This window comes from Austrofundulus limnaeus, unplaced genomic scaffold, assembly GCF_001266775.1.
Source record: "Austrofundulus limnaeus strain Quisiro unplaced genomic scaffold, Austrofundulus_limnaeus-1.0 Scaffold52, whole genome shotgun sequence".
In the NCBI taxonomy this organism is placed as follows: Eukaryota; Metazoa; Chordata; class Actinopteri; order Cyprinodontiformes; family Rivulidae; genus Austrofundulus; species Austrofundulus limnaeus.
Window position 1 is genome coordinate 236,528 of NW_013952454.1, and position 13,278 is coordinate 249,805.

A 13,278-nucleotide genomic window follows, 5' to 3' on the forward strand; every position below is an offset into this window, starting at 1 on the left:
TATATATATATTTCATTGTAAGTCAGTGAATTGGTTGTATTTACACAACTGAGTGAAATTACATGAACGGACACTTAATGCAAATGGTCCAGATTTGTGTAACTTAACATTTGTGTTCCAATAACTCAGCTTGTAAAAGTTATTCAACAGATAAAAAAGGATTTAACATGAATCCTTTAAAATATTGACTTTTCAACATCTGTGTTTGACAGTTAAAGTAAAATATAAAATGAGTAAAATCGATTTATTAAAACGCTTCAGATGAATTAAATATGTCCTTGACTCAGTTAATGTAGTGATCAAATGTTCACCATTTTAAGTGTTTTATTTTTTTCTAGATTGTTTCTTGTTTTCAATGTAATTCACCCATCATTTAAAGACACTACAGTTCAAAATGAACATTTTAGCTGTATGTTACACAGAACACAGTCTCTTTTGATGTTCACCGTTGATTGATAGATTTTCCGCCACAAGGAAGTTTCAAAACTGACAAGTTTCGGTTTTCTTCACAATATTGAAATGAGTGGAAAACAGTTTGCTGCCAGGAAAGATGGCTGAGAAACAAACAAAAAAAAAAAAGAAAAACATTCTTTGCTTTGGAAAAATGTTCAGTACTTACGCAAACAGGGGCCGGGTGGTAATGCCCCAAAAAAGAAACCAAAAACTAGGCCAGTGTCAGAGGACTTGTTTCCACCCCCGTGATTAGCAGTGGTCCTCGTGTGGCTGCCCCTTTAAAAGATTTCTTGTTTTCTGTGCGCTAATTATAACTGGTGATATGTTCTAAACCAGTGGTGCACAAACCTGGCCACTATTCTGGTTCTCAGGGGCCAGTATCCTGCCCCTGAGGACCAGAAGTGGCCAATTCGAATCAGATGGCTCAAAGTGGAGAAACATCTTAAACAGAGGAGCCCAAAGTGGGGCCCGTGGGCCAAATTTGGCCTTCCAAGCCATTTGATTTGGCCCACCAGCAGCTGAGTAGTGACTAGGCTGTAATCTGTCATTCTATGTAGAAACCCACACTCTAAAAATGAAATGTTGGATTTACTTAACCATGTTATGTTACCTGGTTCCACTTAACTGAGTTGAGTAAATTCAAAGCAACATACTCATGTTCTTTGGCTAAAAAACTGGTATATTGCTTTGAATTTACTCAACTCAGTTAAGTGGAACCAGGTAACATGACATGGTTAAGTAAATCCAACATTTCATTTTTTACAGTGCAGTTTCCACACTTCGCCCACTGGCCCAGTGACTATATAAGGGACTGTAGTGCAGATAGTTTTCACTCATGGTGCTGACTTTATCTTTGATATATAAAGATTAAACATGAAGCATGAAATACAAGTAACAAGAGATATTTAGATTATATTTAACCAAACATGTAGATTTTCACACTTTATATGATCACAAAAACTCATATTTTATCAATTTATTAAATGTCCCATGAGGTTTTGCTACTTGAGCGTATGGCAGACTTTCTCCAAGTTCACAAACTAAAACAAGAGCGGGCCACCACACTGGCTTCTAGCTTAATTGTTAAAAATAAAGGACTTTACTTAAAAAGTATTTGTATTTCATGTATTATATTACTGCATTTGGCCTGCAGCCCGAATACATTTTCATTTTGGCCCTCTTGAGGAAAATGTTTGGGCACCCCTGAGAAAAGTTTAATTCCTTATGTAAATTARGTTACATATTTTCAAAACACATGAATGTGGTACTTAACTTAGTAAAAACACAGTAAGACAGTAAAAACATAACCTTTCATTGTTCAGTAGTGGGCCATGATAGATTCAAAATTTAAAAGTTTCGGTATAAATGAAGAGACTCAGTTATTGTTAAAGAAACTTCTTACAGTTAGTCTGCTTTCAGTTGGACATTTCAATGCCATGAAAACAAACAAGCACACATAATCATGCTTGTTTTTATATTTTTATGAGGACCGTGCATTGAAATCTTCCACTTATTTCTGTATCCTGAACCTTACCCCCAAAATTACCATCCTGTAATCCTGAGGTTGAGGGTTTGAGCCCATCAGGAAGGCCGTCTGGGTGTTGAACAGTAGCCAGATGTTTTGTTCGCCTACTGAAATCCCCTGAAAAAGTTTTTGTCGAAGGATGGATTTTGAGAAGGAAACTCAAAGGTGATGGTTCTCCCCCAGATCGTGGTTGTGGAACTCAATCAGGCACTCAGTAGCCTCCTCAACTGAGCCCATCTTCGACCCAGTAGGCTCCGTGTAAAACTGCTGCCTTTTTTTTTAGCAGCGTTGCACATTGGACGTTACGAACGATTCATCGTCTTTTGGACTTACCCGTGTGGACGCGGTGGTGCGTGTCCAGTTGGTGTTTAAGGCTGAACTTCTTGGGACAGTGTTTGCACTGGTAGGGTTTTTCCCCCCTGTGGTCACCTCTGGTCTCTGCTTCGTGTTGCACAACTCGTCCTCCACAGAACTGACATCCAGCACAGCCTTTGCCTACGACAAACAGAAAAAACAAGACGGGAGGTGTGAACATGTTGGTCAGTGGTAAAAAACTACTGATAAATCTACAGTTTCGGTTCATGAGACAGGATGCACCAAAGCACAAGTTTCATAAAGTTTCTGCAAAACATTCATATGTAAGATATTTTTTACTCTTTTTCTTTATATTGACCGTTGAGCAAAAAAAAGGTACGCAGGCCACCGGCATTACAAATGAACTACATTTATTTGAAGGCAAAAACTAACCGATAAAGACTTTTCGGGTTTTACAAAAAATTAAATTAATATTTGTAGATGATTTGATAAGGATTAATGGTTAAACTTGTTCTAAAGTGACAGCTTTGCGTTTCAGATGTTCTGCGAGAGGAAAACTGATGTTATCTTTTTTAACTTAGTGAAAATGCTTGTTTTCCTTTATTATTCTATTTTTTTTTCTAGAAACAAACTTTGAATTAATAGCCTCTATTTTCTTTCATATTTGATTGTGACCGACCTGTCTTTTTTTCGCAATCCTGACACTACTGGCCTCACTGACCTGAGAAAAGTTTCATGCAAAAACTGTATGAAGAACAACAAAGGGTTACATTTCAGTAGAAAGGGTCTATTTTTTGTTCAGCGTCCTGTTGCATGATAATAGATCTGTTGTGTAAAGCCTGTTTTCCTGTCAGCGTGCGAGTACGTCTCCTAAAAATTACAAAGGTGTGATTTCAAGGTAATGTGCTGTGAAAGTTTTTCACAAGTCGGCTGTTCTTTTTTTTTTTTTTAGGGTGTCTCGAGAGAAAATGTGGCCCTCAGAGTAGCCTATAGACAGGATGCCGAAATACAAAGCGAGTGTACTGTAGTGGAGGAGGAGGGGAGACAGGAGACAATAAAACCACAAGAATTGAACAACCACTCTAAACGCAACCTGCTGTATGTTGCCTGCGTGTTTCCTGTGTAATGCATTGCTTCATATTTCACTTTGAAAGCCCTCACCCCCAGATTTTTATAACACTTATTTTGAATGAATCCCTAACTTAGAGGTATTTTTTACCTCCGCAAACGGCGAGGTAATGTTTTCGGTCGCGTGTGTCGGTCTGTCTGTCGGTCGGTCGGCCTGTCTGTGGACAACATTACTCAAAACTTGTGGACGGATTGTCAGGATATTTACATCACATGTGGAAACTGGCACAAGTAACACACCATTAAATTTTGGTGGTGTTCTGGATCACGATGCAGATACAGGAATTTTTTTTCTTTTAATCCTCTCAGATTGGCAAAGCTGTGATGCTTTTACAGGGCTTCTGTAAAAAAAATGTGACAGCTTTCAGTGTTTGGACTTCAAACTTTATAAAAGTAATGCTAAAACCAGATGTAAAGATGAATAATTCTTGCCATAATGTGCGCATTTTTACGCATTTTTTGATGCACATTTACAGAATGTTTTGTGACCAGGAAGTGCGTGACTGCACCATGAAACCTATTTTTCCCATTTCCTCAAACACACCACATTGTCGGTAGGCTTGCACACAGATCGATGAAGATTGAGGAAGAGGAGTGACATGGTGGACTTCAGACTCGGAGGTTGTTTGTTTGTTTGTTTGTTCATTTTATTATTATTGAAATGAGGCCAGATCAAGTCGAGACCTATTTGTGTGCCCCTCTATCCACCTCTCGCCAAACTTTGGGGAAAAAAAATGCACAAAGCGTGGTTGTGACCGCTGTGTGTGTTCCTCACAAATATAGGAAATTATGTGTGTGTCTGTGTCATTACACGTGCGATGGAAACTCTGCTTTTTGAATCACGTAGCACCGACGTGAAAGCTTTCAGCAATAACGTCGGTTGGTGAGTCTGATTTTTTCCTTTGTTTTCCACATTGGACTCCACCGGGAAGAAATTCCGTGCATACTGCCTGCTTAAATGTTCGCTACGTCTGAACTTACAAATGTGTTTCCATCTCTGCTTTTAGTGCATTAACTCTATTACAGGATGGAGGAAATTGGACTTGGAGGAGGTTTGCACTCTCCGAGTGCTTCTAGTTTTTATTGAAAAACTGTGTGTGGGGGTGAGAGAATTGCACAGGAATCCCCCTTCTTAAGTAGAGTTTTCTCACCGCTGTTGAAATGTGGAAAAAAAACGTTCCACTGAGCAGAGGATATTCAGCCACAGATAAAATGTTAATCAGTCTTATTGTACAGTTAAAACTTGCATGAATTCAGGCGCGAGGCCCGACCACAGATCCTGTTTGCATTGCTCAACGCTGTTCTCCGGTCGTGTTAGGGAGTTTATCGCGACATGCGTTCCGCTCTTTTGGCATGGGACAAACCGCTGTTTTGATGCAGCACACACTGTACTGCATGTATCGAGCAGTATCTGGTAACCACACTACTGCTCTTATTGCACCATGCTCGCAAAACCACAACTCTCTTTATCACTTTCCATTACGTAGCAACATAGCTGGAGCCTGACAAGGTTAGGGGTCATGACAAGAAATGCCTTCAACGTCTTACTGCTGTCTTTTGGGGCAAAACGGCCCACGAGGCCTCGGCTGTAGGTCGTCTCTGATCTATGGGCAGCAGTAGGTTTTTACTTTGGTTGTAGCAACAATCTGCTCAGTGTGCTGCTTTGGTTCAAAGTTTTTCCTTTTCCATTATTATTGTTTTTTATCGTTACCTGTGGAGACTGAATCCCGTTGCATCGGATCACCAAGGAGTCTTGTGCTGCAGTGCTGGCAGTTTTCAGCTCTTTCAGACACTTTTGGCACTTCCGAATAACTGTGAGAAACATATTTGCTCTGTGTCAAAACTGCAAAATCACGATTGCTTGTCATTTTAAACTGAGAACAAAATAGTATAATAGAAAAACATATACGTCATCAGTCACAGAAAGCAAGCAAAGCTCTAGTTTGGCACCGAAACTTCGTAATTCATRCACTGTTCTTCTTTAATCCTAAACTGAAAACATTTACTGCATTTCTTCGTGGTATAGTAAACATGTCTGTCATGAAATGCTCGAGTAGAGGAAACAGGAGAGCGTGGGATATACCAATGAACAGGTTTCTTTTTTTCCCCCCTCCAACAAAGGCATAGTTATTATTTTGAAGAACTTTTTGTGGCGCAGACACGGCCCATTGAAACACCAAAGATGCTTTTTTGTGGGTGGAAAATTTTTAAATTAGCAGAAGAAAGTAGAGATTTAGGGGCCTCCCCTCTACTCACGGTTTTGTTTTCAGACACGAAAAACTCGAAAGAATTGGGTAACTAGCACACAAAAAAGTTGTAGATGCTCAGACTGAAAATTCATGAATAAGAAGAAAATAGTACCTGAAACCAATTTCAATGGTAAAAAAAAAATTAAAGGGATCACGCAACACTTTTCATACCAACATTTTACTAAAATCATTCTTTTATGATGAATTATTACAGTGTTGTGTTTGATTTGGTCACATCTTGAAAATAACACTGTTTGTGACCTCATACAATGTTATGCATCTCAAGCACTACTATACCAAATTAGAGCTCAACATCTATAAAATTCATTGATTTATAGTCAGTTTCATGTTTGTTAAGGTGAATTTGCTTTGGCAGCCATCTTGAATTGAGTTGACCCCAAGGGCGTAACTTTTGGTCTGTCATTGTGGGGGTTATGCTCTAAAACCCTGAACGCTTTTTTTCAGCAATTATGCTCAAACATACATATATGACATTGTAATTTTTTATCAGGTTAAATTTACCAAAAGACAAGATTTGCATCTGTCTACTTAACCAGTTAATTTCTATTGTGTTTGAGCAAATGATGCAATTTTATCGGGGGGTTATTTTGACTTGATCAAATTATTGTGGGGGTCATAACCCCCCTAACCCCCCTGCAAATTACGCCTATGGTTGACCCATAAAGTTAATTAGTTGTAGACGTACATTCATTGAATACCTTCTGAGAGTTTCATTAAAATCACTTGAGTGGTTCATGAGGTATTCTGCAAACAGACGCAGCCAATACAATCTCTTGCCTTTCATGTTGTTGGACGATAATCAGAAACCGAAAGTTAGATTTAGATCATTTAATGTAAACTGGTTCATTTGAGGCGCTGAAACCTGGAGTACGGTTTCTTAAAAAGAATAAAAAAAACTTTGAGAGTTTATTAGAGGCAGCAAAGGGTTCACGGGTGCATCCGATGTAGCAGGAAAGTGCAGGAGTCTCGATCAAACACGTCTAACCCAAGCAGTGAGTCAGGTACGGTAGCTGTCGCAAAGGAACAACTGAACAAGTTAGGGGGTTCTTAAATGACTCTGCAGTAGGAAAAAAAACATGCGAGACAATAAGAGAGAGAAAAAAACACAAACTGAAGTTTCCAAAATCATGTCAGAACTTACCTCGTCTCAGTGGTTTGACTTGTCTGGCTCAGTCTTTTTCGTTTCAGCAGGCTCTGTTTGATGATGCTGCCCATCCGGGAGGTTCCGGTGTAAAGGTTCTGAGTGTAATGAGGAGGGAACCGGGGGTAGCCCGTTGCAGAGTTCTGAAATGGACTTTGAAAGTGGGAACTGAGTAAAGGGAACATTCGCGGTGTRGACAGGGAGAAGGGGTACACTAAAGAGGACTGGTTTGAGGGTTGAAGGGGATGAGCTGCTACCAGGCTCGAGTAGTTCTGGGTGATACGCCTTAAGGTGTTCAAGTGTGTCATGGAATCCAACATGGTTTTGGGGAAAGTCCAGGGAGAGGAGAACGACGAGCTGCTGGTTGTGGGCTTTGTAAYGACGCTATCGCTGCTGCAGAACATTTCAGAGACAGGAGACAGTCTCGCTTTCTTTTTGGGACATTTTAAATCATCGTTGGCATTCGGGGAATCGACGTTACTAACACTTGCTTTCTCTGCTGGGGTRGAAGTCTCTCGGACCAGCTCCTCATGAACTAGACTTTCTTTTGGCTTTTGGACTCCCYTTTCTACAGATCTCCTATCGTCTTTGAGATGTGCACTGTCTCCTGCTTGCTCTTGCTTTTCAGCTTCCAGAGCCTCTAATTGCTTGCGGCACTGGTCCTCCAGAAGCTGCATTTCCAACAGCGTGGCCGCTTTAAGCAGCAAACGCAGGTCTTTCACGGGCACCTCGACAGCTTGGGTGTAGGTGAAGTCCAGAACTTGCTGGAAGGTGTGCGGTGAGAAAAAATCCAGAGTGCAGTGGACGGGACTGTCAGCGTCCCCCTGGGCTAGCAGCTGAGCTAAAGTTCTACTGGCACAAGCCAGGACCAGCCGATGGGCCTTGAAAGTCTGACTCTGTACCGAGATAAAGGCATCACAGAGCAACCCTGAGTGACGTAAGGCATCTGCATTCTGCAGGAAGTGAAAGTATTGGGTGTTGTTGATTCGAATCATTTTCGCAGTTTCCAGAAATATTAGCAAGGGCCTGAGAAGAGAAAGCCACAAAGAGAAATGCTATCAGATAATGCCCACACTGAGTTAAAAACACTTTGAAAAATTTGGGGTTTATGTGACATTTCTAAAGTGTGAAAACCACTTTGCAAATAAACAAAACAAATGAGTACTTGATTATACCTTATTTTTTTGCTGTGGGTTGCACTTTTTTCCTCSCTAATATAGTGTTTCCTACAGCAGGAATGAAATGTACATTTCAAATGAAATAAAGATATATGTTTAGTCATTATACAAAACTTACAGTTATCTGTGCATATTTAAACAAGGTTCAGACAGTGAAATTCACACGTCTTTGAACTTAGCAGGAATTTTGTCTGCATGCTTGAGCGTTTGCTTGATACTGTGGAAATGTACTCATTTCTGACAGCTTTGATATTCGCTGAGCGCAGGCACACACTAAAGCCACAAAGCCCTAAGAGTATATGAAACCATGACTAATGACTGTACAATAAAAAAAAAAACACACGAGTAAAGTTCAAACGTCAACAACAATAAARCTGTATTTAGGTGTGATAAACATCAAATGCAAGAGTGTGCAGGGGTGTAATATGTAAATATGTCAGTATGGTTTCAAATATAATTGGAATTTGACGTCTAAGATTGAGAATACTGGAATGAAACCACTGTAGCAAAAAGTATCAGATGCCTGGCAGGTTGTCGTCTTACATAGATTAAGGCTTATAATTTGGACTGAAGAATATCGAGATGTAGAAAGCAGAGAGATAATTTAAAGGTTTTTATTTCGACAGTCAAAATGAAACAAATTCGTTCCTCTAAAGGTTTGACTGTAAATGCAAACTCGATAAAAATTAAAATGATATTTACCATATTTGAAAAACGTAGATTTTCAAATATCTCTCCAGTGCTGCTGTTAAACTAATCCCTATTAAAAAACTTTATGAAAAAAAAACTTTACACAGCGTCACATAAAATACATCTTTTCTTAATTACTGAATTTAGAAATTTAACACTTGGAATAAACTTTCTTTTTTTAAAAAAATGTTTTTTTATTTTTGCAATATGTTTATGTCGCCTATTTAGTGACTATTTGAGTGTGCTTCACGCGTGGAGCTTCGAGAGTGAAAGTGAGAGAAGTGCGACACGATTCGCTGTACATACTGTACTGTACACRGCAAGCTTGAGGTTTTACTTGAAGGGCCAACCGGTAATCAACAAATAAAACAAAAAAGCAATGTAATGTATTGAATTATTAGGTTTTTCAGCATGCACAAAAAACAATCCTAGAAGTCAAACGTACRTCTGTCTATGAACACGTCATCAGTCTAAATCAGTGGTTCCCAAACTTTTTATCTTCTGACCCACAAAATATTCATGGCAAAAACTTGTGACCCCAAATATGGTCTGAGTAAACTTTGTTAAAAAAAACCCAAAACACAGGCTTTTTGACAATCTAAACAGCTTGTACACAAATATAAATACTTATTTATACTTATTTTGTGTTTTTGTAATAATTATAGGGAAAATATTACATCAGCAATTATTTTATTACCCTTTAAATTGATTTGTGGAGATTAWCCAAGGTGCTTCATGACCCATAATTGGGTCCCAAGCCCAACTTTGGGAACTAAAGTGCAGTGGTTCCCAAAATTTTCAGCTTTTGACCCACAAAATAACACTAGCAGAGACCTGAGCCCCCAACTATTTTTGGATGATAAACATTTGTATCAGGTCARCTAAACATGGGCATAGTAACAGTATTTATCATTCTACATTTATCCATTTTAAATATACTAACCTCACTTATTTGTAACAACTAAGGCAAAAATGTAATTAATTCAGAAAATCTTTTCAGGACCCCACCTTGATGTTTCAGGACCCCACTTTGGGTCCCGACCCCAACTTTGGAAAACACTGGTCTAAATGATTGTAGATTGTACCAAAGTTTTTTTTACCACAATATTTGCAACTATGATTAATATGATTGTAAATTGTTAACTAAGTAAGAATCATTTTGAGCTTAGATGAAAATAACGCTGCAAGTTGAACATACATCTGCCTATAAAAACACATCGTCTGCGTACATGATTATAGACGGACGATAACACATTTTATCAGACCTCCGTTTTTCACATTTTAATATTGCAAAGCTTGATTTTAACAAACTGGTTGAATCATTTTAATGTAATTTAGTATTGAACTATTACACTTATTTATACGTATAAATATTTTATGGATAAACTTCTAAAAAAACGACTAACACTTTTGCAGAGCAGTCAAAYCAGTATAAATAAATATTGCTAAAACCATTAGAAAATAAAAATCTAAGTAGTTAATTGCTTTAATGGTTGTATTTTTGGAGTTAATTTAWATGATGTTAGAATTATTTTTTCATGGATTTATACATTTATTGTGACTACTTAAATRCAGTGAATTTTCCAAATATCCCTTAACGTATCTTGGGTCTTGTTTGGATTATTTTTGATCCTTTAGAAATCTCTTTAGTTTTATTGAATAACATCTTGTAAATCATCACATCTCACACCAACCATTAAGTCTTACTTTACTGTGTACATTCGATTTTTATTACTGTTACTGCGGCTTTATGTCAATGTCAAGGTCAATGTCAAATTTATTTGTATAGCACATTAAAACAACAAAAGCTGACCAAAGTGCTTCACAGTTAAGTCAAGACGTCAAAAAACAAACAAATAATAGATACAAATACAGAAACACAATATAATATATGAAAAATCTCTAACTGAACCTCCAACTCGGTCTTAATSAAAAGCCAAAGAAAATAAATGGGTCTTCAGCAACGATTTAAAAGCCTCAGCAGTCTCTGCTGACCGAATATTGAGGAGCCTCCCAGCTTTGGAGCAGCTTTTGCAAAAGCCCGGTCACCTCTAGATTTCAGTTTGGATCTAGGAACATSGAACAGAAACWGGTTGGTAGACCTGACTGCTCTGACTGGAGTGTAGATGTTAAGAAGAAACATAAATATGACGRGGCCAGACCATTAAAAACTTTAAAAGCCATCGATAAAAGCTTAAAATCAATTCTCAGGTGAACAGGAAGCCAATGGAGAGAAGCAGGACCGGGGTTATGTGTTCATGCTTTTTACTACCTGTTAAAAGAYGAGCTGCTGCGTTCTGGRCAGTCTGYAGGCGATGYARAGATGAGTTGTCTAAGCCTGCATACAAAGAATTACAACAGTCCAAGCGGGTAAAGCATGAAGCACCCTTTCAAGGTCTTTAGTGGGGAGATATGATTTCACCTTAGCAATTAGTCTTAATTGGAAAAAACTTGATTTTATAACCGAATTAATCTGTTTATCCAATTTATTTTATGTGTCCAAATCATGGTGGGACACCCCACTGCCCCTTCTGTCCCCAGGAGGGGCTACGAGGAGTTTAGAGCAATGGTTCCCAAAACTTTTAACCAACTATTTTTGATTGATAAACATTGGTATCAGGCCAAATAAACAGGCATATTAGCATTATTCATTATGCTACTTTAATCTATTTTTAAGTACACTAACTTCAACCTTGTAACAACGAAGACAAAAGTTTTTTTTTTAAATTGAATAAATTCTCAAAACCTGGGTGTTTCAGGGTCCACAGCGGGGTCCCGACCCCAACTTTTGGAACCACTGATTTAGGGAATGAAAATTATGTTTTGTAAAATAATGCACACAGTCATGCTTTCTGATGACGGGAGGCCTTCAAATGAAGGTATCAGTTTTATTGGGTACTCWCGAAAGCGAGTTCAAAACTTTTAAATACTTTTGCAATTCAACCCGACACTCATCCTCCTCAGCTCTTGCAGAGTTCTGACAGCCGGTGCGTGAGCTCCATTCACTCACACTACAGTACGATCTAATTGCTTACACAGGGGAAAACCTTGCATGCAAATGTGAGATTTACACATCCTTTAACAAACAGGACATGAACTTACAGTCACGGCTCAGTTTGTCAAAGACTGTGAAGTCACAGGAGACATTTGAAAGATTCTGTGGGTTACAGAAAAGCACAGCAACACAGAGCTAGTTTGTGTTTTCTTTTTTTTTTTTTTTTGTTTTTTTGTTCACAGGATACCAAAAACGAGCAAAGATGAGCAAAGCTGAACAGTTTGTGATCTGGTTTCGGGTCTCAGAAGCTAAAGAAGATGCATGAAAAAGACACTTACCGGGTGGTTAGTGAGTATTCTCCCTGGAGAGCGACGAGCTGCCTACATCATGACTGCAAAGTGATCTTGTGAAGTGACATGTCTGTCGGGGCACAGGTTAGGCTTGTGGGACAAGGTGGTTTCCTCTCTGCCTCTGCAATCCCTCCTCTTCAACTCTCTTATTGGTGCATTGATTGCGGCGTTAAATGGCCTGTTTAATGTAAGGAAACATGGACTCTTTTTCATCACTGAACTAAAATTCAGCTTTTTATTTTTTATCTTTTTTTAGTCAGATTTTAGTTGCCATTTTCTTCCTCTTGAAGAGAGTATTGTTGATCATAAACAAAACCTGAACTCAATCCAAAAAAAAAAAAAACACCTTAAACAGTTCACATTCAGAAACCGAGAAATGTCAGAAGAGGAGAGAAGACAAAGTACACAAATATCTGTCTGATGCCGTGCACTTCTGCAGGCTCGCCCCCACCAGCATCATTTGCTGGTCACTACGTGAATATACGGTTGTGTGCTGAGACAAAAACCACCTGAAAGTGACTGGTTTGTGACAGGAAGCATGCAGACCAGAGCCCAGTGGTACTGACATGCAGGAAGGGCTGGAGGCTTCACTGAAACTTGCACTCTTTAAATAGAGATATCTACTTTTCCCTTGTCAGCTATGACAGATGTTGGCGTGACAATACCTGTAAAAATAGGTCAACTGTAGAGAAATGGTCAGTTTATCAGAGCTCAATGGTTGGTTAGTCCTACATTGTGTTCCTTCATTGTTTGTTTAAAACAATAAAAAAACAGCAGGTTTCTTCTTGTTTTCCATATTATTATACGTCAAAAAACACTTATCATTTTTCTTTATTTTAGTCTAAATCAGTGTATCCCAAAGTTGGGGTCGGGACCCAAAGTGGGGTCCCGAAACATCAAGGTGGGGTCCTGAAAAGATTTTCTGAGTTAATTACATTTTTGCCTTAGTTGTTACAAAGGAGTGAGGTTAGTATATTTAAAATGGATAAATGTAGTATAAAATACTGTTACAATGCCCATGTTTAGTTGACCTGATACAAATGTTTATCATCCAAAAATAGCTGGGGGCACAGGTCTCTGCTACTGTTTTGTACTATTTTGTGGGTCAAAAACGGAAAAGTTTGGGAACCACTGCACTTTGGTTCCCAAAGTTGGGCTTGGGACCCAATTATGGGTCATGAAGCACCTTGGATAATCTCCAGAAATCAATTTAAAGGGTAATAAAATAATTGC

At 38.6% G+C, this 13,278-nt stretch overlaps 1 protein-coding gene across 1 annotated transcript in view; it reads right to left on the minus strand.

Moving 5' to 3' along the window:
- zbtb32 (zinc finger and BTB domain containing 32) overlaps positions 1-7,827 on the minus strand; it is a 9,856-nt gene extending 2,029 nt beyond the window's left edge. The window contains exons 1-3 of the mRNA XM_014008662.1: positions 6,833-7,827; positions 5,133-5,233; positions 2,312-2,473 (exon numbers count right to left, since the gene is read on the minus strand). Coding sequence (XP_013864116.1) covers positions 2,312-2,473; positions 5,133-5,233; positions 6,833-7,827 — 1,258 coding nt within the window. The remainder of the gene's footprint in view (positions 1-2,311; positions 2,474-5,132; positions 5,234-6,832) is intronic.
- Between the last annotated feature and the right edge of the window lie 5,451 nt (positions 7,828-13,278).